Source organism: Herpailurus yagouaroundi, unplaced genomic scaffold (genome assembly GCF_014898765.1).
Source record: "Herpailurus yagouaroundi ecotype Mexico unplaced genomic scaffold, PumYag 28, whole genome shotgun sequence".
NCBI lineage: Eukaryota > Metazoa > Chordata > Mammalia > Carnivora > Felidae > Herpailurus > Herpailurus yagouaroundi.
In genome coordinates, this window is record NW_024412376.1 from 113096087 (window position 1) to 113119015 (window position 22929).

The window sequence follows — 22929 nt, forward strand, 5'->3', positions numbered from 1 at the left end:
AGTTTGTGGGTAAACTTTTCTGTGGAAAAAAAGTATTTTCTTCTAATGATAAATTTTCTATAACTCCTAAGAGTATTTTCTCTATGTTATTTGTAATTACAAGGATAGGTGTGTCTCAGGTCATTTCTAGGGTAACAAAGGATAAGTATTTTGAGGATAAGTTGTGGTAAACCCATGTCTATTTCTTGGGGTTTGCATTTTGGCCTTTAAGAAGAAAAGTAGATCATTCAAAGTCCTTTGCTGTTGGGACCTTTGCAGTGAGTGTAACTAATAACTGTCTGGTGTCTTGTGTTATTCTTGGAGCCAAGAAGTTAAGTACATTCTAAGATTTTGCTATTCAAAATGTGGTCTACGGCTCAGTATCTAGAGCAATGCATTATCTGGAAACTTGTTAAAAATGCAGAATTTCAAACCCTCTCTAGTCCTGATGAATAAGAATCTACATTTTAAACTCTTCAGATGATTCAAAATTTTAGTGTTTGAGAACTAGTACTCTAAGCTATAGATTTTCTTGGCCTGTTCTCTTACTTTTTCCCATGGACTAATAAGGAATTTAATTTTCCTGGGCACTTGCCTTATATATTTTAAGAGGTTATAAATCAGCACTTACAGATTTTAAATAAAGGTCTAGTAGAAAATTTTCTAAGCGGTCTGTGTTCTTAACTGAAAGGTAATTCAGGAAAACTCCTAACTGAACAAACTTTGACAGTCTTCACCTTGCCGTCCTTTTACCTTTTAGGTTAAATTTTGAAGATAAAAATGTTTCGAAGAAAGTAGAAATACCAAATGAATTATCAGAAACAGAGGATAAAGTATCAGAAGAACCACAAGAGAGGGAATCGTCAAGAACATCTCAGAAAAGAGTACAAGATTCAGAATATGAAGTTCAACCACAAACTAAAAAGAGTTTTTCAGCACTGTTTTTAGAAACTGTAAAAAGAAAAAGTGAATCCAGGTGAGTTATTAAGAAACTGTCTTTTGAGATGTTTGGTTTTATATTCTGTGAACAGTGTCATGGATTCTTAATGCTATTTAACTAGAAGTTAATCTTAATTGGCACAAATTTTAATTGAAATTGTGCCCAACCCATAAGGAGTGTGTAGTTTCTTACCAGCAAATGACCTCCAAAACCATCATTTAATAAATACTAAGTTAACTGTGAAAGAAAATAAGTTTATTCAGCTTTCATTTCTTTTGCCCATTAGCTCACTCTTTTCTCTTTCTTTTCTTTTCTTTTCTTTTCTTTTCTTTTCTTTTCTTTTCTTTTCTTTTCTCTTTTCTTTGAGTTTATTTATTTATTAATTTATTTTGAGAGAGAGGGTGGGAATCCTCAGCAGGCTCCACTCTGTCAGTGCAGAGCCCAGTGTGGGGCTCTGTCCCATGAACTGTGAGATCATGATCTGAGTCTAGATCAACAGTCGGATGTTTAACCAACTGAGCAACCCAGGTGCCCCATATTAGCACTTTCTAGTTTGTATGATATCACAGAATGAAGATAGTATTTAGAAATAGAATTATGTCATGGTATATTTCACTATTACAGGTTTTAAGTCTTTTTTCCTTTTCTTCTGCTTGTGTTAATAAATGTATAGTCCTAAAATAAATTTTAATCTTTTCTTGCCTATTTAAAAACCTTCAGAGGTTTTTAACTGATTCTTAACTGTGATTCAGTGATTCTTAACTGTGGCTGCACAGTAGAGTTAACTAGAATTAATGGCAGCTAGGGTTGAGAACTACTGGCTTATATAAACATCAGATTTACTAGCTGGTGTTTACAGCCTTTACTCTCCCTAGTTAGTTCTTTTTGCCAGCTTGGTCATGCACATTTGCATTTGTCCCTGTATTGGCATACCATTTTCCCTTGTCATGTGCCAGTCTCCTTCTCTCCTGGTGACATCTGCTTCTTACTTCATGGATGGCTGTCTTCTTACTGTAACCTTATATGGCAGAAGGTGACAATGGGGCTGTCTGAGGCTTGCTTCTTTTATGAGGGTATTACTTCCATTCATAAGTGTTCTGTTGTCATAAAGGCCCCACCCCCAAATACCATCCCAATGGGGATTAGGTTTCAGTTTATGAATTTTGGAAGTATACAGACGTTCAGTCTGAGCAGGTATCAATGTTGTGCCTAAGCATATCTTCAGTTTGAATGATCTTGATATTATGGAAGTCCCTTGAAGTGGAATAGAGGAGCAGATATAGAGAATTCTTACTGGCTGGTTTGGGAAATCTTAAGTTTTAAGTTCTTAGCATTACTTCTATATATTATGAAAAATGAATAGATATTATGAGTTATATACAATAAAACAAATCAAATCTGTAACAGATTGGCTATTTCTTTTTAACGTTTATTTATTTTTGAGACAGAGAGAAAGCATGAACGGGGGAGGGTCAGAGAGAAAGGGAGACCACAGAATCTGAAACAGGCTCCAGGCTTTGAGCTGTCAGCACAGAGCCCGATGCGGCGCTCGAACTCACGGACTGCGAGATCATGACCTGAGCTGAAGTTGGACGCTTAACCAACTGAGCCACCCAGATTGGCCTACCCAGTTGAGCCACCCAATAGGACCCCAGATTGCCTATTTCTTTAAATGTTGAAAACTAACATTTCTATTTCTGTTTCATTCATTGTGGTCTTCTATTTATACTGACTTTGTTTTTCATTAGATTTCTAAAATTTTCTAGTTGCATAAACTTGCTAAAAGATAGTATGTTTCTTAGTATGTATATTTAGAAGATTTACGTTATTAGATTTATCACAGATTTGAGATTAGAGAAATAGAGAAGGCATTTTCATTTCATAATCTTTTTGTGTATCTTATTAATGAAAAGACAGAAAAAACGGACATAGTAATCTAAGTCTTCCATTCTAGCTTTGCTTCTTTTATGTGTAAGAATGGTTAAGCATCCTTACTCAAGTGAAAAAGGCAGAAACAGGAGTGCATGTGCTAGCTTTGGAGTTTGGATGTTTACCCTAAGTTTTTATTTATGCATGTCGCACTTCAGTACCTGGTTTGCTTGAGGCTGTTGCTTTAAAAAGGAAGGAAATGCAAAAGAGTACCATCAGATTACTATTCCTTTGAATAATTCCTTCATTCTCCAGAAAGCTTTCTCGACTAATTGGAAAAGATGCTGTTTAATCCCAATTGTTTACTTTTCTAGATACATTACATTTATTTCTATACCATGATTACAATGTTAAATTTGAAAATGTGTGAATTATTCAAACTTGGAGTGAATTTTTACGTAATATAATTTAATGTAAAATTTACTAGTGTTTTCTTAGAGTATTAGATTTGAAGGTGTCTCGGAAATAATCTTGTTTCGGATGTGAAGAAATCTGGGCCCTAAGAGATCTGTATACATCTATACAAACATATAATTAGTATAACATTATATATCATAACAGCATGCATTTGGGACTGTCAGTCAGTGTATCTGAGCTATATTTAACACATTTCTGGGTTTCAACTTTTTGATATATATATATATATATATATATATATATATATATATATAATGAGACATTAAAATAGTTGATGTCTAGGCTCTCTTGCAGCTCTAAATTTTCTTTGATCTCATTAGTATTATAAATGAGTATAATCAGGTATTATAGAAATGTAAAAGGAGAGGGATTTTCAAGGGTAAGGGAAAATTGAGATGTGAACTGTTCTTTAAAAGATACATAGATTTTATTCCTACACAGATTATTTTACTTTTTTCCAGAAAGCAAAGGTAAAAACTTTCTTTTTTGAGTTATTATTTATTGTAACATTCTGTTTTAGTCCTGTTGTTAGGCATATAGCAACTGCTCCACCTCATTCATCTCCCTCAAATGATCTAAAGTTGTTAGAGGATGAATTTATAATTGATGAATCAGAAAGAAGTTTTGCCAGTACATCTTGGATTACTATACCCAGAAGGGTGGGGCCTCTGAAACAATGCACAGTAACCCCTGCAGAGAACACTGCACTCCTTCAAAGTAAAAAGTCAAAAGAAAAACATCACAGTGTATCAACTGCAGATTTGACAAGTGACAAACGTTCTGGCAAAGCTCACCCAGTAGGGAGATCTCAGCCCTCTGAACAAAAAGGAGTGAATAAGGGTTGTGCTTTGTCAAATGAAATGGAAAATCATTGTACATCTACAAAATATGAACTGTATTATGAGAATGCAGAGAAATCATCTGGAAACAGAAGGACTATAAGACAAAAACAGAGAAGAAAATTTAAGGCCAATGTACTTGAAGAACAGGTTGATACAGAACAATCTAAAGATAAAAATACAAATATGTCACATATCACCCAAGATAAGTTACAAAGAAATTCAGACAGAAATATGGAAGAGTGTGAAGATATGATAAATGTTGCCGTTTCCAAAAAACAGGTGCTGCCCCGAGGTAAGTGTTTTATATTAAGTATAACTATGAACATTATTCTACTGCTTTATGTTTTTATACTATTTCTATTTAGCTTTGGAAAGTAGGCAAAGTAAACCTAAATCTGTAGGCTCTTTTCTAGAATGTCTATTTTACGTATAATTCAATTCTGAGTCACTTGAGTTTTGTGTAGCTTCTAAGATGGCGCACATTTAAAGGAAGAAGTGAAGGGGAAAGGCCCGTAAATCAGGTGGTTACCAGGATATGAATAAGACAGCATCATGTATTCTTAGAGGTTTATTAAAATATAAACTGGGGGGGCGCCTGGGTGGCGCAGTCGGTTAAGCGTCCGACTTCAGCCAGGTCACGATCTCGCGGTCCGTGAGTTCGAGCCCCGCGTCAGGCTCTGGGCTGATGGCTCAGAGCCTGGAGCCTGTTTCCCATTCTGTGTCTCCCTCTCTCTCTGCCCCTCCCCCGTTCATGCTCTGTCTCTCTCTATCCCAAAAATAAATAAACGTTGAAAAAAAAAAAATTTAAAAATATAAACTGGGGAAAAAAACCCAGGGTAGTATGGGAGTATTTCTTATAGGATAAAACATTATACTCTTTTATATCATTTTAGTATTCATCTATACTCATTTATCTAATATTCACTCAATTGCCAGACACTGTATTAGACACTGAAATTACAAAGATTATTAAGACACAATTATTGCCATTAAAAAAAATCAATCCAGTAGTATCTGTAGACCAACAGGTATGCCTGTACATTCACAGGACAATAATGGAATCACACAGAACAGTTATCTAACTAATAGCTCAATAGGTCTTTTTATCTTGGATCACTATATTATTTATCATCCAAACTGGGACACTTGAGAATGAGAGGAATGTCAGGACAGGAAAGCATAAACTGGGATTCTCTCAATCTGAAGTGTGGTTACTCTCCTTACGTGGCTACCCATTTTATAGTGATTGAGGTACAATGATGGCACTGTCTTCTAGATCTATTTATTTTCTTTGTACCACTTTTTAAGTAATAGAAAAGATCGTCATTCTTATAGAATTTCTTTAGTTAATGGAATGGAAAGCACTTAACAAATGTATTAGACACTTTAGGTGTACATAACATAATTTAATCCTTCTTGACAATCCCATAAATTAGAAAATACTCATGGTTGGGGCGCCTGGGTGGCGCAGTCGGTTAAGCGTCGGACTTCAGCCAGGTCACGATCTCGCGGTCCGTGAGTTTGAGCCCCGCGTCAGGCTCTGGGCTGATGGCTCAGAGCCTGGAGCCTGTTTCCGATTCTGTGTCTCCCTCTCTCTCTGCCCCTCCCCCGTTCATGCTCTGTCTCTCTCTGTCCCAAAAATAAATAAACGTTGAAAAAAAAAAAAAAAAGAAAAAAAAAAAGAAAATACTCATGGTTAAAATATGCTGGCTCAGGATCTGTCCCATCGTAGAGTCCATATTTTTTCAACACTATTAAGAAGTTTTGAAGTAAGTAAAAATGCTTTTGATGCTCAATTGGAAAAACTATTAACCAGAAAATTCTATTCAACAGAATTTTTTATGTACTTAGAGATTCTAGATGACTATACTGTATTGCTGATACAGAAGGGAGAAAGTATATTAATTTTTTTTTTTAATGTTTACTTTGAGAGAGAGAGAGAGATAGAGCGTGAGCAGGGGAGGGGCAGGGAGAGAGGGAGACACAGAATCTGAAGTAGGCTCCAGGCTCTGAGCTGTCAGCATAGAGCCTGATGTGGGGCTTGAATTCACAAATTATGAGATCATGACCTGAGCTGAAGTTGGAAGCTCAACTAATTCCCAGGCACTCCTGGGAGAAAGTATATTAAAGCACAGTATTTAAGCTAGTTGTTGTGAAAAGAAATTCCACTTTAATAATTACCTAATTATTTTAGCTTTCTTTTTGTGTAATCTATATCATAGACTTTATATTACCTGAAATAATAGTTTTGTCCATGTGTACCTTTGTGTACTTGAAAAAGTCTGCTTAAAATAAAGGGGGAAAAAAGCTACCTTCTCTATTTTGTGGACCTCTTTTGTAAATGCCTGACATGTCCCAGGTGATTTTTGTTGGAATTATTTTTCCTTCCTTCCTTCCTTCTTCCTCCCTCCCCCCCACTTCGTCCCTTCCTTTTTTTTTTTTTTTTGTTCTTCCTTTACTTTCTCATTAACAGCTGGCTATTTGAAGAAAATATAAAGAATCTCTGACTAAACTGAGATTATATTATAGGAAATTTTTTTTTCTTATTAGTCCCTTAAGTAGAATATGAATTCATAAAATTTGAAGGTACAAAATTTTTATTTATCCATAAGTTCTTAGGAAAAAACATTGTATCAAGAAAGTATACTTGAAGGAGACTCTAATTATAAGTGTTAAACATTATTCAATGCAAAATTCTTCACACTAATTTTCAGTTATATTAAATTCTTCCTATCTAGATTGGTTAGTGAATATAATGTCTGATTAATTACCAATTAATTTTCTATCACTGTCATAACAAATTACCCCATACTTAGTGACTTAAAACAACATACATTTATTATAGTTCTTTGGGTTGGAAATCTGAAATTGATCTCACTGGACTAAAATCAATGTGTTGACAAGGTGTCTTTTGTTTCTGATAATTCTAGGAGAGAATCTGTATCCTTATCTTTTCCAGCCTCTTGAAGTTGCTTCTATTTCTTGAATCATAGCTCCCTTCTTTCATCCTCAAAGCCAGCAATACCAGCCTTCTCGCATTTCCAATTTTTTTTGTGTCTTCCATTGTCCCATCTTTCTGACCACTACTTCTAAGAACACATGTAAGTAGATTGGGCCAGCCTAGATAATTCAGGATAATCTCCCTGTTTTAAGGTTTATAACCTTAATCATTTCCTCAAAGTCTCTTGCCATGTAAGGTAATATTTTCACAGATTTGTGGATTGGGTGAGTACATCTTTGGGAGGCCATTATTCTGCCAACCATATCAGTTTTCAAAGACTAATAATATGAAGGTAATTTAAGTCCAAAGATATTTTTACTCTGAAGATTTTTTTTTTTTTTTTTTTTTTTTTTGATTCAAAAGGCACTTGACAGGGGCGCCTGGGTGGCTAAGTTGGTTAAGCGTCAGACTTTGGCTCAGGTCATGATCTCGTGGCTAGTGAGTTCAAGCTCCTCATCAGGCTCTCTGCTGACAGCTCAGAGTCTGGAGCCTGCTTTGGATTCTGTCTCCATCTCTTTCTGCCCCTTCCCTGCTCCTCGAACTCTCTCTCTCTCTCTCTCTCTCTCTAAAAGAAATAAGCATTAAAAAAAAACAAAAAGGCACTTTACAGATTTGTAATGCCTAAACTGATGATTTATTTTGAGGCAGTGGACTTTTCCAGTTTTGATGTCTCTCAGGCTTCTTAAACTGAATGTGCTGGAAACTAAATTCTTCCAAACTTCTCCTTCTTTTGTTTTCCTGTCTTCATAAATGGGACCATAATAAATCTAATACCTCAGGAAGGAAACTCGAATCGTCTTTAACTTGTCTTTCCTTTACTTAGCAACCCATATAAAGTTAATTAAGTCTTTTGACTTCTCCCTAAGTAGCTTTCATATCTGTTACTTCTCTCCATGCCTCTTGCTATTCTTTTTAGCCAAGTTAGAGTCATTTATTTCTTAGATTATTGTAGCAGTTTATGCACAAACCCTCTGGCTTCTTAATACTCTCCAGATTCATCTCCTGGGTTGCTTTATAATGAATTTCTTTCAGTTCTGTGAACAAACTGCTGTCTCAGCTGTGGGCCCTTTAGAAAAATTTTCCTAATTTTTCCAAGCTTTCCAAGTTTTGTGTTCAGTTAAAATACCACTTATTACTTGCCACCCTGGTATGTTCCTGTGTATGCTCCATTAGCGTCCTTTGTATTTTATCACACATGTAATTAGTTGCTGAATTTCCATCTTTCCTTCTGGCATTTAGACTGAAAGCTCCATGAGAACAGGAACTGTATCTGTCCTATTCCTAAAATATCCCTCAGATCTTAGCCTTAGCAGTTATCTCTATGGGTCATTGGCATACATTTTTAATCAATGACAGAAATATTACTCTATTTTGGATGAATAATTTTGCTGTTTATTAAAACGTGTCCCACCTTCAGAACGATACTTCTTTATGTGTAAATATGCAAAATTTTCTACAGTAGTAGAAATTTATCGCTTGTGAGTCATCTCTTTTTCTGGCCATTGCCCTACTTAGGACATATATTTCCTCAGTTCTAAGTCAACTATCTTCCTTTACTGTCTGTTCACATATCAATTATATCTTCTTTATGTATTCTTGTTTATTAGTTTTCTAAATTGTTTGTCATTCAGTTTCTAATCTTCCCTGAACTGAAATTAGTTTCTGAAATAATCGGTTTGTTTTTGACTTTGTATGATATTCTTTTTCTGTATCACTGTCTGAATAAGTCTTCGGTGATAGCATTTTCCTCCTCAGATTCTTTTCCCTTTTTCCACTGTTCACACTGATTTTTTTTTTAAGTCGATTCATGAACATGGGCAGTTATCTCTGAAATCATGAGCATCTCTCATTTATTAGAACAGTTCCTGAGAATACTTTTGATAAATATAAGGGAAAGTGAAAAAGGGAAACATAGAAGAAAAGGAGTTGGGAGAATGAAAAGTGAGGGTGGACACATAGTAGGCCTGAAAGTGATGCTCACTGCTGAGGATTCTTGCCATTTTACAGATAATTCCTTAAACCACTTATTAGTGGTAACTATGTTTGTTTTTGTTTTTGTTTTGTTTTGAAAGCTTAGGAACGCAAATCTGGGAGGAGGGAGGGTGGAAATCTTAAGCAGGTTCCTCCCCCAGCCTGGAACTTGACCTGGGCTGAAATCAAGGGTACTGACTGAGCCACCCAGTGCCCCTAGTGGCAACCATGTTGAAAGTTCTCTATTTTTGCTTTAGTGTTTTGTAAAACTGACCCTTTTATTATTTTCTATATCCACTCCCTAAAATACCTCCTTTATTGTCGAGTTTTTACTGTCTGTGGTGACTCTTTCAGTATCTCCCATTCTCATTACTTGGCAAGTATTGGTTGATTCTAATATTAAACACAGTATTGGTAAGGTGTATTCTTTCCTTTTCATCAACTCTTTTGTGCCTGGTTCACATTATTAAGGCTACTATTTTTCTTTTACTCCTTTTATAAGCATAAATCATTCTCTTTATCTCAAATTCAGAACATTGCCAAATCCTGTAACTTATTCTCAAACTGGAATTGGAGAGTGATACCACTGTAAGGAATCTTGACATAATTTGGCTCGTTTTCTCTTCTCTCCACTCAATCCAGTTTAACTGGGAGAATGACTAGAACACGTAGAATAGTGCTTTTCAAACTTACATATGCATTTGAATTCCCTGAGGATTTTGTTAGCATACTGATTCATAAGCTGATTTAATAGGTGCGAGGTGGGACCCAAGGTTCTGTATTTCTAAACAGTCTCTCCCAGGTGATGCTGATACAACTGATCTGTGAACCATACTTGGTGTATCAAAAACTTAGATTGTATCTAGAGTATCACAAACTTAGATTGTATCTAGAGTAGCTAATGCTGGGTAGCACTTTTGCCAGTTTCATTGCCTACTGTAACATTGGCTTCATCCTGAATTCATATTTCAAGTATATGTTAGTCATCAAGCGGTGTGAAAAGTTTCATTTAACTGACAGATCTTATTGAGAACATTTGACATAAAAAAAAAAAGAAGGAGGCGAAAAGAAGCTCACTGGATAAATTTAAGGTATTCCTATAATTGAGTTTGTTTTTTTTTTTTTTTTTTTTTTTTTTACCTATTGTGATTTTCTGAAAACTCTTTGGTTCAATAGGTTGTAAATTGTTTTACTGGTTTTCTTTAATTTAGGAAGCAAGAAAAATAGCACCAGTGTTCCTTCTGCAGAAAATCAGAAAAAAGCTAAAGAATATAAAAAGAAGCAATTTTCCAGTGGGTCCAAGAAGAACAAACTTGTATCTGATGAGGTGACTTCAACTATTACAAGAAGTCGAAGAATTTCGAGGCGTCCATCTAATTGGTGGGTGGTAAAGTCAGAGCAGAGTAAGTATTTTATTTAAATTATGTTCATTGAGAGCTCCAAAAAGTCATTCTATGAGAGACTTTGTTTTATACAACCATTTTCCACAGAAAAATCTTATGAGAACAAAGTTAAATTGGATCGTTAATAGAAATATTAAATCAGTTAAGTATGCAAATCTTCATTTGGACTCTATTCTATACTGTATTCTAGATATAGGGATATATCTAGAAAACAAACCCCTGTCTCATGGGATTTACATTCTAGTGGAGGAAGACCAGCAATATAGATGTATAATTCATGCAGTGATAGGTAATAAAGAAAAATTAAGCAGATAAAGGATAGAAATGGGAAGTAGTTGACAGAAGTAGAGGTGGATGAAAAGATACAACAGAAGCAGTAAGAGTCCATTTTGATCTTTCAGAGCACATATCACAAATATGAAGAGGGGACCCATACAAATAACTTGGTGTGGAACATTTCAGACCAAGGGAACAGTATTTGTAAAGGTTCTGATGGAGCTTATTTGACATCTTTGAAGAATTCAAGAAGGCCAGTATGGCTAAAAAAGAGTAAGCCAGGAGAGGTGAAGTCAGAGAGGCAGGCTGTGATAGAGAGTTTAGAAAAAGTGTATTGGGAAACTCCTGGAAGATTTTAAGCAATAAATTAAAATTTAAGTGACTTGATTGAGTCATCCTTTTTTTTTTTAAAATTTTTAAGTTCATTTATTTTTTGAGAGAGTGAGAGAACGTGCAGGGGAGGGGCAGAGAGAGAAAGGGAGAGAGAGATTCCGAAGCAGGCTCTGCACTGACCATGCACCTTGCTGCTCAGACTCACGAACTGTGAGATCATGACCTGAGCTGAAATCAAGAGTCGGATGCTTAACTGACTGAGTCACCCAGGTCCCCTGATTGAGTCATCTTGTAAAAGAATTATCCTTACTTCTGTAGAGAGGAAGCTAGGGCTCGGCAAAAATGGAAACATGAACACTAGTTAAGATATTGTTGGACAGAAGAGATGAAAAGTGGTTGGATTCATTATTAACGGAGTAGAGTAAGAGAGAAAACCAGGAGTCTAGCGTGACTCAGTTTTTTTGTTTTTTGTTTTTTGTTTTTTTTTGCCTGAACAAATAGAATAATGGAACTCTACTGTTTAGTGAGATGAGGAAAAGTATGAGAGAAGCAGATTTGCGAAGGATATCAAGATTTGAGGTTGTGATAGATACATCGTAGAGATAGCCTGGTTAATGAGTTTAAAGTTAGGGGGAAGGATCTGGGAGGACATAAATTGGGGACTTATCAATATATAGATGAATTTAAAACTTTAGGACTGCTTGAAATCTCCTAATGATAGACTGAACCTGGCAAAGAAAAATAAGCCAAGGATTAAGTTGGGAGACACCAGTGTTAGGAGTTGGGAAGGAGTGGGAAGATCCATCAAAAGAAACTAAACATGCGCCGTTAGTAAGATTAAAGGAAAATGAAGAGAACTTAGGGTTATGGAAGCAAAGTGATGAAAGCATTTTAATTAAGGATTGAGTGATGAACTTTCTAAAATACTGCTAATGGTCTGAAGTAGTTGAGGTTTAAGAATTGACAGTATAATTTTGGGCCACATGGAGGCTGTTGGTCACTTTGATAAAAATGGTTTCTGTGGAATGATTGGATCAAAAGCCTGATTGGAGTGGTTTGAAGAGAGAGTTGGAAGGGAAGAAGGAGAGACAGTAAGATAAAGGAGCATAGCAGATATGGGGCTAAGGGAAGGTTTTTTGTTTTTTTGTTTTTTTAATTATAAGATATTACACATGTTTATCTGCTTATTTAAAATAACCCCATAGAATGTAGAAAAGGAGAACCCTCTTGCACTGTTGATGGGAATGCAAACCAGTGCGGCCACTGTGGAAAATAGCATGGAGGTTTCTCAAAAAGTTAAAAATAGATATAATATAGCAATTGCACTACTAGGTATTCACCCAAAGAATATAGAAATACTAACTCAAAGGGTACATGCACCCCAGTGTTTATAGCAACATTATCTACAGTAGCCAAATTATGGAAACGGCTCAAGTGTCCATCAACTGATGAATGGTTAAAGAAGATACACACACACACACACACACACACACACACACACACACAAGCAATATTACTGAGCCATAAAAAAATGAAATCCTGCCATTTACAACGACATGGATGGAGCTAGAGAGTATTATGCTAAGCAAAATAAGTCAGTCAGAGAAAGATAATACCATATGATTTCACTTATATGTGAAATTTAAGAAACAAAAGAAATGAACAAAGGGAAAGAGGGGGGTGCAAACCAAGAAACAGATTCTTAATTATAGAAAACAAACTGATGGTTACCAGAAAGGAGGTGAGTGGGGGGATGGGTGAAATAGATGATGGGAATTAAGGAGTGCACCTGTCCTGATGAACAGTGTGGAAGTGTTGTATACCTGAAATGTTAACTAACTGGAATATAAAAACTTTAAAAATGACTCCTGAATACAAAAAGTAAAAAAATTAAAAAAAATAAAATGACCTCATAGAAAGGTAGAGAGTAAATCTAGATCACAGTCCTTGAGTAGGCAAGGACAGGACTGTGATCTAGTATACAGATGGAAGTAGTTTGGTAGAATTGAGGGTGGAAAGATAAAGATCTGCTTTTCTATTGTTTTTCCTCCATGAAAATAGTAAGCAACAACATCAGGTGAAAGTGAAGTGAGAGAAGTGATAGTAGAAGTTTGAAGTTTCCTTAACATCAGAAGGATACAAAGGAAAATCAGAAAAAAAGTACATGGGCAAAGTCTGAAGCAGCCCTCTCCCAATGGATTCTTACCAGAGGCACATAGTTCCTCCAGCAATGAATATTTGCGACAGATGTATAAAATGTTGTCTACTAGGGAAGCTCATTAGGGATTAATGCTCAAGATTTTTACTGGAGGTAGTCACCTAGGCACTCTGCCTAGCAAGTACTAAAATTCGACTCCCTGAAGGAAAGCAAGTATTTGACATAAACTGTATTTTTTGCACAAGCAGTTTAGGCACACTAAACTACATTTGTCAGTTAGGAAATGATGGGAACCCTCCCAAAATTGAAGTTCCCACATGCTAGGCTAGGCAAGAGCTAACTTTGCAAGCAGGTCTTTCTAAGGATAACATTCTTAGGTCTGCAGTGCTATCTCTTTTCTGTACAGGGTGAAACATTTATTGTTTTGGAAACATTTTTGATTTTTTTTAAGGGAGGTGATCATGAAAAGATGGTAGATGATAAGGTAACATTTAATGGATACTGTTGACTCTGGTATTGAGATCAACAAGTGAGAGACTAGACAAATGTGGCACTCCATCTGGGGCCTTGTTGCTATGAATTTTTGAGTCATTGGGATCCTTGATTATAGCAGAAAGAAGTATTCTGTTGCAGCCTTCCTTGGATTTTGGATTTAGATCTCAGTTTAAATGATTATTTCTCTACTTTGGCTAAGTTATTTTGTTCAGTTTCTTACTCTGTAACATGATTACAAATACATCTACCTCATTATAAGGATTTAGTGACATGTAGTTAGTATACAAAATGTTATCTCCTCCTGATACTACTTTGAGGAACTCACCTTTCTGCCCCAAGTGCCTGAAACTGTACTATGGCAGATGAGTGTGTAAATACATGAGAAAATGAAAATCTTACAAAGCTTGTATAAGTGTTTTAGAACTCTGAAACTTATCAAAAAAGACTTGTGTAGCAGCTTTGAAACAGGTGTTGAATTTCTGACTGAGTAGGGAGCCACAAAAAAGAGGAATACTTGTAGATCTCATAGTTCAAACAGTCCTTCATCTGGTAGGAAAAGAAAGTCTGAAGCTCAATAAAGCAATATGACTTGCCCCTAAGGTCATAGACCTGTGTGCTGGAACTGGAAAAAAATAGAACCCAGGTTTCCTGACTCTTGATCCATTGCTTATTTCCCTATCAAGCAACCAAGCTGCCGATAGTGGATATGTGGCCGTACTGCTTTTTCGTGTATGTTGAGACAAATTTATTGAGTGCCCACTGTGAGGCAGGAATGGTGTAAGGTAGAACCAGTACTAGAGTGAGTCAAGTGAGTAATATACAATGAGAAATTTGAGGAGGCGTTTGGTCTCTAGATTGTGTGTGTTCACATTCAGTACTTGCATGACTCAGAGTGAGAACCTTCTTCAATTTTTTAATTTTATGATGAGAAAAAAAAACTTTATGATAACTTTTAAGATCTACTTGTTGGTATTTATTTTGCAGTATATACATATATAAAACTATTACATTGCGCACCCTGAACTTATACAATGTTAATGTCAATTATATCTCAGTAGGACTGGGGAAAAAAATTGCTTCACCACTGTCCTGACCCTGATGTTAGGCATTGGAAATGTAGAGATAGGTAGAAGAGCAAACTTGGTCTCAAGGAATTGCCAGTCTGCTGGAAGAGAAAGATAAGTAAATAAATAGATGGATGATAAATGTTATCAGAGGGTTGAGAGAGAGAGCTACCTAATTTAAGCATGGGAATTTGGGACAGCTTCCTGAAGAATGAATTAGGAATTAGTTAAGTAACTGGGTGGGGTGAGGAGGATGGATGGAATGTTTCGAGCAGAGTAGCATGTGCAGAGATCTGGAACTGAGAGTGTGACCTTTTAAAGATTATTTTAGCAGAGTTATATGGAAGGCTTGTTAAAATACAGAGTATTGGGCCCTACTCTGAGTTTCTGATTTAGTGGGTCTGAAGTGAGGCCTGAGAATTTGCATTTCAAACAGACTCTTAAGTGATGCTGATCCTGCTGGTCTGGGACCAACCCTTTAAGAACCAGTGCTTTGGAGAAATGCAAATAGTTCAGTATTGCTGGCTGCTGCTTTTTTTTGTGTGTGTGTGTCAATTTGTTTATTTGGAGGATAGAATTTTGATTAACGAAATAAGTACTCTACATGTAGAAATAAATTATTGAAAATATTTGGACGTAATCCTTAAGTTACAGATTATCACTAAAAGACTTTAGGTTGTAAATGACCCAGCTTGTGTTTTCCTAAGATGATTCTTGAAACAGTGTGAAGAATGGATTGAAAAACGGCAAGGCTAGAGAAAGGGAAACTAATTAAGAGGCTCCTTTAATAATCCAGATAAGATGCCAGTCCCTGCTAATGACAGACAGGCAGGAGAGCTTGAGAGAAGTGGATTTGAGTGGTATTAAGAATGTAGAAATGACAGGATAAGGGGACTGATTGCAGATAGAGACAGGAGTTTTGGCTGACTGAGATTTCTGATGTAGGTATTTGAGCAAATAGTTGTGCTTTTTGTTAAGAAAGGAACTAAAACCAGAGGGGCAGATTTAAAGGAGAGTGATAGGTGAATATTATGATACCAGCATCTACATAGTAATTACAGTTAAGAGTACAAGGGTCCCTCAAAGTAGGTACATAAGAGTGAGAAGCTAAAGCTGGAACCGTGGGAAATACCAGGATCTTAAGGATGGCCACAAGAGTAGTGGGCAGAGACAGGGTGGTTTTGGAAGCTTGTGATAAATTTGGTACATATGTCAAAAAATTGAAAAGCTGCATAGTTTATGAATTTAATTTGAAAATAAATATAGCCTACGAGATTGGTGTGTGTGTGTGTGTGTGTGTGTGTGTGTGTGTATGTGTTTACATGAAAATATATATAATGTTGGTATTTCAGTGAGCCAGATAATTTGGATAAACATTATGCTAACTTTAGGTTATCATTGAATCCTTCAGGTCTTGTTTATAGCAATTCTTCAAGAAGAAATGAATTGTCAGTGTGTCACAACAGTAGACAAACACCTGTTGAAAAACCAAACCAGTCATCTAAGAATATTGGGGACAAAACTATTCCATTTAAAGGGCAGAAGAGAACTACTTCAGGCAGCTCAAGAACACAGGAGTTTTTAACTGCTAAAGATTCTAGAAGAATTATTGACCATGATAAAATTTCTGGTTCTTCCCAGAATGAGTCATTGGAAAGTGATGAGGAAGACCTGGTTAAGAAGAAAAATCATGATCATTCTGGGTATGTCTATTATGTATACAATATAGTTATTTTTGCTGTTTAGCATTTAATAGTTTGTGTCATTTAATCATTTGTGGAGAAACAGTATTAGCGTAAAGGGCTCTGCAGTCTGACAGACATGGTTGTAAATTCATGCTCAGCCATTAGCTGGTGATGCCCTAGGGCAACACAGAACTCTTGAATTTTTTTCCTCATTTTAAAATGGGGAATAATATATATAGTACATAGGATGTGACTAATATATATAATAAGAGTAAGTATTATTGTCATTGAAGAGTTGCTTCTTTTTTGGAGCACCCGGGTGGCTCAGTTGGTTGAACGACTGACTCTTCATTTCGGCTTGGGTCATGATCCCAGGGTTGTGGGATGGAGCTCCGAACCTGGCTCAGCACTGGGTGTGGAACCTGCTTAAGATTCTTTTTTTCTCCTTCAGCTCCTCCTCCATAAACTCTCTTAAATTAAAAAAAAAAAAATTTTTTTAATTAAAAAAGTTGATTCCTTTTTAAAAAAATACAGTGGTAAAAACATAAATTTTACCATTTTGGTCATTTTTTTAAATTTATTTTTTTATCTTTTAATTTTTATCTTTTAATCTTAGTCATTATTAACGTATAGTTTGATTTGCTTCCTTCTGAGTGAAGTTAATGTGATTTCAATAATTAGGAATATATCTTAATGCTTCTCCCCCTAAGGTGATAATAGTTAAGGTACTTTTGAGTGCTTATTATGTGTCAACTATTTGCTAGGAGCTTTTCAATGAATTTTCATCAGTCCCTGACAACCTAGTGAGTTAGGTATTGTTCTTGCATATTTTTACTTCTTAACATAGCATTTATTCTTTCATTTACTCAACAAATAATGCATATTACATGTGAGAAACTGCAGGGTGCTAGGGGTGTACAGAAATAAATCAGTAGAGTGCCTTAAAAATAGCAGTGTATGTAACCAGTCAGGAAATCGAATTAGTAATCAAAAATCTCCCAAAAAACAAGAGTCCAGGGCCAGATGGCTGTACAGGGGAATTCTACCATACATTTAAGGAAGAGTTAACACCTGTTCTCTTGAAGCTGTTCATAATGGGGTATATCTCTGGATTTCATTACATTTTCCTAATTATTAGTGAAATTAAATAGTTAAATATCTTTTCATTTGTTTCTTGCTCATTTTTATTTTTTCTTAGAAAAAAATTTTATTTATTTTGAGAGAGATAGTACAAGTGGGGGAGGGGCAGCAAGAGAGAGAAAGAGAGAGAATCCCAAGCAGGCTTCATGGCTGCCAACGCAGAGCCCTGCATGGAGCTCGAACTCATGAAACTGTGAGATTGTGACCTGAGCCGAAACCAAGAGTTGGATGCTTAACCATCTGAGCCACCCAGGTCCCCCTTGCTCATGTTTAAATAGATTGTCTCTTTGTAAATTGCTTGGCCAATTTTATACTTTTTTAGAATTGATTTTTAGGAACTCTTTATCTATTTTGGCTTTTAATCCTTAATAGGTCACATGTATTCGTGTCTTTCATACAGAAGACATAATTTTAATGTATGGTTAACCCTAGAGCATCATGGGAGTTAGGGGCAGTGACCCCTGCACATCCAGAAATTTGCTTGTAACTTTTGACTTCTCCAAAGCTTAACTACTAATAACTTATTGTTGACTGTAAACCTTACTAGTAGCATAAACAGTTGATTAACACATATTTTGTTTTTTACATATATTACATGCTATATGTAATTCTTACAATAGAGTAGAGAAAAGAAATTGTTATTAAGAAAGAGAAAAAACATTTACAGAATTGTATTTATTGAAAAAAAAATTGCTTATATGTGGACCTGTGCACTTTAAACCTGTGTTATTCAAGGGGTCAGCTGTAGTAGAATTTATTAGCCTTTCAGTGTTGTGAACATTTGCTTTTTTTGTAGACTCCGAGGTTATAAGGATCTGTTTTTCTATATTTTTTTCCTAAAAACTAACTTGTTTTTTTATATTTACTTCTTTAAACCATCTGTAATTTATTTTTGTGTTTGATGTGGAATAGGAAATTTAAATTCTTTTTTTCTCTGTGTAGGTGTTGAATGGTACATTTCCCCCACTGATTTGTAATGGCCTCTCTTTTATCAGATTTCCATATTTATATCATCTTGTTTCTTGTATCATTTATTTGCATAAGATTCCTGAGAGGTGGGTAGGACACTCGTTAGCTCCATTTTTACATATGAGGAAGGTCTACATAGATTAAATAGCGTGTCATTAGATAACTAGGTCTTCTGACTACTAGTCCAATTGTTTTTACTTGAATGTATTAATAATAAAAATAAATCAAAGTTTTACTAAACAAAGCAGTTGAGCCTTACCTATAGGTTGAGAGAAATAGGTTAAGATAAAAAATTTGTTTACATTGAGTTTTTAAATTTCAGCTAGTATTCTTATAACAAACCTTATCTTTTATGTACAATGAGAATGTATGGTACTCCCCACACCATACAGTTCACTCATGAAATGTGTACAATTCAATGTTTTTTTAGTATATTAACAGATAGGTGCAAACCATCAACACAGTCAATTTTAGAGTATTTTCAGCACTTCACAAAGCCAGTACTCATTAGTTATCATTTCCCTAGTCCACTCTGCCACTACCCTAAGCAACCACTAATCTACTTTTTATCTGTATAGATTTCTCTACAGTTTGGATTTTCATCTGAATGAAATCATATAGTATGAGTTTTTTGTACTGGCTTCTTTTGGAAATTTTCAAGTTTCATTCATGTTGTAGTGTATATCAGTACTTCCTTACTTTTTATGACCAAAAAATGTTTTGTTTTATGGTTATACCATGTTTTGTTTATCTTTTCATTCACTGATGGACATTTGGGTTGTTTCCACCTTTTGGCTCTTATGAATAATGCTGGTATAAACATTTGTGTACAGGTTTCTATGTGAACATGTGTTTTCATTTCTCTTGGATATATACCCAGGAGTGGAGTTGCTCTGACATATGGTAACTATATTAAAATTGTTTGAGGAACTGTAAGATTGTTTTCCAAAGCATCTGTACCATTTTACATTCCTGCCAGCAGTGTATGAGGGTTCCAGTCTCTCTGCATCCTTGTCAACATTTGTTATTATCTGACTTTGATGCTAGCCATCCGAGTTGGTATGAAAGTAGTATCTCTTTGTGATTTTCATTTGCACTTCCCAGATGACTAATGATGTTGAGCATCTCTTCATTTGTTTATTGGCCATTTGCATATCTTTAGAGAAAAATCTATTCAGCCTAATTTTTTGGTTTTTTTTATTGTGTTGTAAGAGGTCTTTATATTTTGGATACAAGTCCCTTGTCAGATACGTGGTTTGCAGATATTTTCTCCATTCTATGGGTTTTCTTCTTGCTTCTTAATGGTGTCCTTTGAAGCACTAAAGTTTTTAATTTTCGTAAAGTCCAATCCATCTATTTTATCCTTTTGTTGCTTATACTTGGTGTCATATCTAAGAATCCAAGTTCATGAAGATTTGTCATTATCTTTTCTTCTAAGAGTTTTTCTTACATTTAGGTTTTTGATCCATTTTGAGTTAACTTTTGTATATTCTATGAAGGATTCAGCTTTATTCTTTTGCATGTGACTATCCAGTTTTCCATAATTGTTTGTCAAAACGACTACTTATTCCCCCATTGAATGGTCTTGGCATCATTTTTGAAAATCAGTTGACCATAAATATATGAGTTTCTTTCTGAATTCTCAGTTTTTTTCTCTTAATCTATATATTAATTCATGATCCAGTACTACACTGTCTTGATTGTTACCATTGCTATGAAAAGATTTGAGATCAAGAGGTATAAGTCCTCATTATTCTTCTTTTCAGATTGTTTTGGCTATTCTGGGTTCCTTGCAATTCCATATAAATTTTAGAATCAGCATGTCAATTTCTACAAAGATATCACTTGAGAATCTGACAGAGAATGCATTGAATCTGTATATCAGTTTGGGAGATATTGCCATTTTAACACTATATCTATCGATCCATGAACATGGGATGCTTTTCCATTCATTGAGGTCTTCAACTTATTTCAACAGTGTTTTCAGAGCATAAGTTTTACACTTTTGTTAAATTCATTTCTAAGCATTTTATTATTTTAATGCTATTGTGAATGGAAGTGTTTTTTTTGATGGATAAATCAACTTTTATTTAACTACAGACATTATTCAAATTCTCTATACTCGTTTCCTTCAAAACAATTAAGAATATAATTTATCATAAATGGGAAAATGACACAAAACAAATTTCCCCAAGACTTTGCAACAATAGCACCAACAATACAAATTACTATATTTCTTTGGGCAACATTATTTTTTTTCCATCTCTCTCCTTTTTTTTTTTAATTTAATTTTTTTTAAATTTTTTTAGTTTACATCCAAATTAGCATATAGTGCAACAATGATTTCAGGAGTAGATTCCTTAGTGCCCCTTACCCATTTAGCCCATCCCCCTCCCCACAATCCCTCCACTAATCTTCTGTTTGTTCTTCATATTTAAGACTCTCTTATGTTTTATCCCCTTCCCTGTTTTTATATTATTTTTGTTTCCCTTCCCTTATGTTCATCTGTTTTGTCTCTTAAAGTCCTCATATGAGTGAAGTCATATGAAGTCTTTCTCTGACTAATTTCGCTTAGCATGATACCCTCTAGTTCCATCCACGTAGTTGCAAATGGCAAGATTTAATTCTTTTTATTGCCAAGTAATACTCTATTGTATATATATACCACATCTTTTTTATCCAGTCACCCATTGATGGACATTTAGGCTCTTTTCATACTTTGACTATTGTTGATAATGCTGCTATAAACATGGGGATGCATGTGTCCCTTCAAAACAAGGGATACCTGTATCCCTTGGATAAATACCTAGTAGTGCAATTGCTGGGTCGTAGGGTAGATCTATTTTTAATTTTTTGAGGAACCTCCACACTGTTTTCCAGAGTGGCTGCACCAGCTTGCATTGCCACCAACAATGCAAAAGAAATCCTCTTTCTCCGCATCCTCGCCAACATCTGTTGTTGCCGGAGTTGTTAATATTAGCCACTCTGACAGGTGAGGGGTGGTATTGCATTGTGGTTTTGATTTGTATTTCCCTGACAATGAGTGATGTTGAGCATTTTTTCAGGTGTCTGTTGGCCATCTGGGTGTCTTCTTTGGAGAAGTGTCTATTCATGTCTTTTGCCCATTTCTTCACTGGATTCTTTGTTTTTTTGGGTGTTGAGTTTGAGAAGTTCTTTGTAGATTTTGGATACTAACCCTTTATGTGATATGTCATTGGCAAATATCTTCTCCCATTCTGTCGGTTGCCTTTTAGTTTTGCTGATTGTTTCCTTCACTGTGCAGAAGCTTTTTATCTTGATGAGGTCCCAGTAGTTCATTTTTGCTTTTGTTTCCCTTGCCTCTGGAGACATGTTGAGTAAGAAGTTGCTGCAGCCAAGATCAAAGAGGTTTTTGCCTGCTTTCTCCTCAAGGATTTTGATGGATTCTTGTCTTACATTGAGGTCTTTCATCCACTTTGAGTTTATTTTTGTGTATGGTATAAGAAAGTGGTCCAGGTTCATTCTTCTGCATGTCGCTGTCCAGTTTTCAAAGCACCATTTGCTGAAGAGACTGTCTTTATTCCATTGGATATTCTTTCCTGCTTTGTCAAAGATTAATTGGCCAAAGGTTTGTGGGTCCATTTCTGGGTTCTCTATTCTGTTCCATTGATCTGAGTGTCTGTTCTTGTGCCAGTACCATACTGTCTTGATGATTACAGCTTTATAGTATAGCTTGAAGTCTGGGATTGTGATGCCTCCTGCTTTGGTTTTCTTTTTCAAGATTGCTTTGGCTATTCAGGGTCTTCTCTGGTTCCATACAAATTTTAGGATTGTTTATTCTAGCTCTGTGAAGAATGCTGGTGTCATTTTGATAGGGATTGCATTGAATGTGTAGATTGCTTTGGGTAGTATCGACATTTTAACAATATTTGTTCTTCCTATCCAGGAACATGGAATCTTTTTCCATCTTCAGTTTCTTTCATCAGCTTTCTATAGTTTTCAGTGTATAGATTTTTCACCTCTGGTTAGATTTAGTCCTAGGTCTTTTATGGGTTTTGGTGCAATTCTAAAAGGGATTGATTCCTCAATTTCTCTTTCTGTTGCTTCATTGTTGGTGTGTAGGAATGCAACCAAGCTCTGTGCATTGGTTTTATATCCTGCACTTTGCTGAATTCATAGATCAGTTCTAGCACGTTTTTGGTGGAATCTTTAGGGTTTTCCATATAGAGTATCATGTTATCTGCGAAGAGTGAAAGTGTGACCTCCTGGCCGATTTGGATGCCTTTCATTTCTTTGTGTTGTCTGATTGCAGAGGCTAAGACTTCCAATACTATGTTGAATAACAGTG

At 35.5% G+C, this 22929-nt stretch overlaps 1 protein-coding gene across 4 annotated transcripts in view; it reads left to right on the forward strand.

Moving 5' to 3' along the window:
* The window catches only part of CENPC (centromere protein C), an 82332-nt gene that overhangs the window by 20809 nt on the left and 38594 nt on the right, over positions 1 to 22929 (forward strand). For all 4 annotated transcript variants that reach the window (XR_005792677.1, XM_040482169.1, XM_040482162.1 and 1 more), the window contains exons 7-10: positions 740 to 955; positions 3786 to 4399; positions 10291 to 10482; positions 16220 to 16511. Coding sequence is in view for 3 of the 4 variants with exons in the window: in XM_040482169.1 (XP_040338103.1) it covers positions 740 to 955; positions 3786 to 4399; positions 10291 to 10482; positions 16220 to 16511 (1314 nt within the window). In the remaining variant the exon portion in view is untranslated. The remainder of the gene's footprint in view (positions 1 to 739; positions 956 to 3785; positions 4400 to 10290; positions 10483 to 16219; positions 16512 to 22929) is intronic.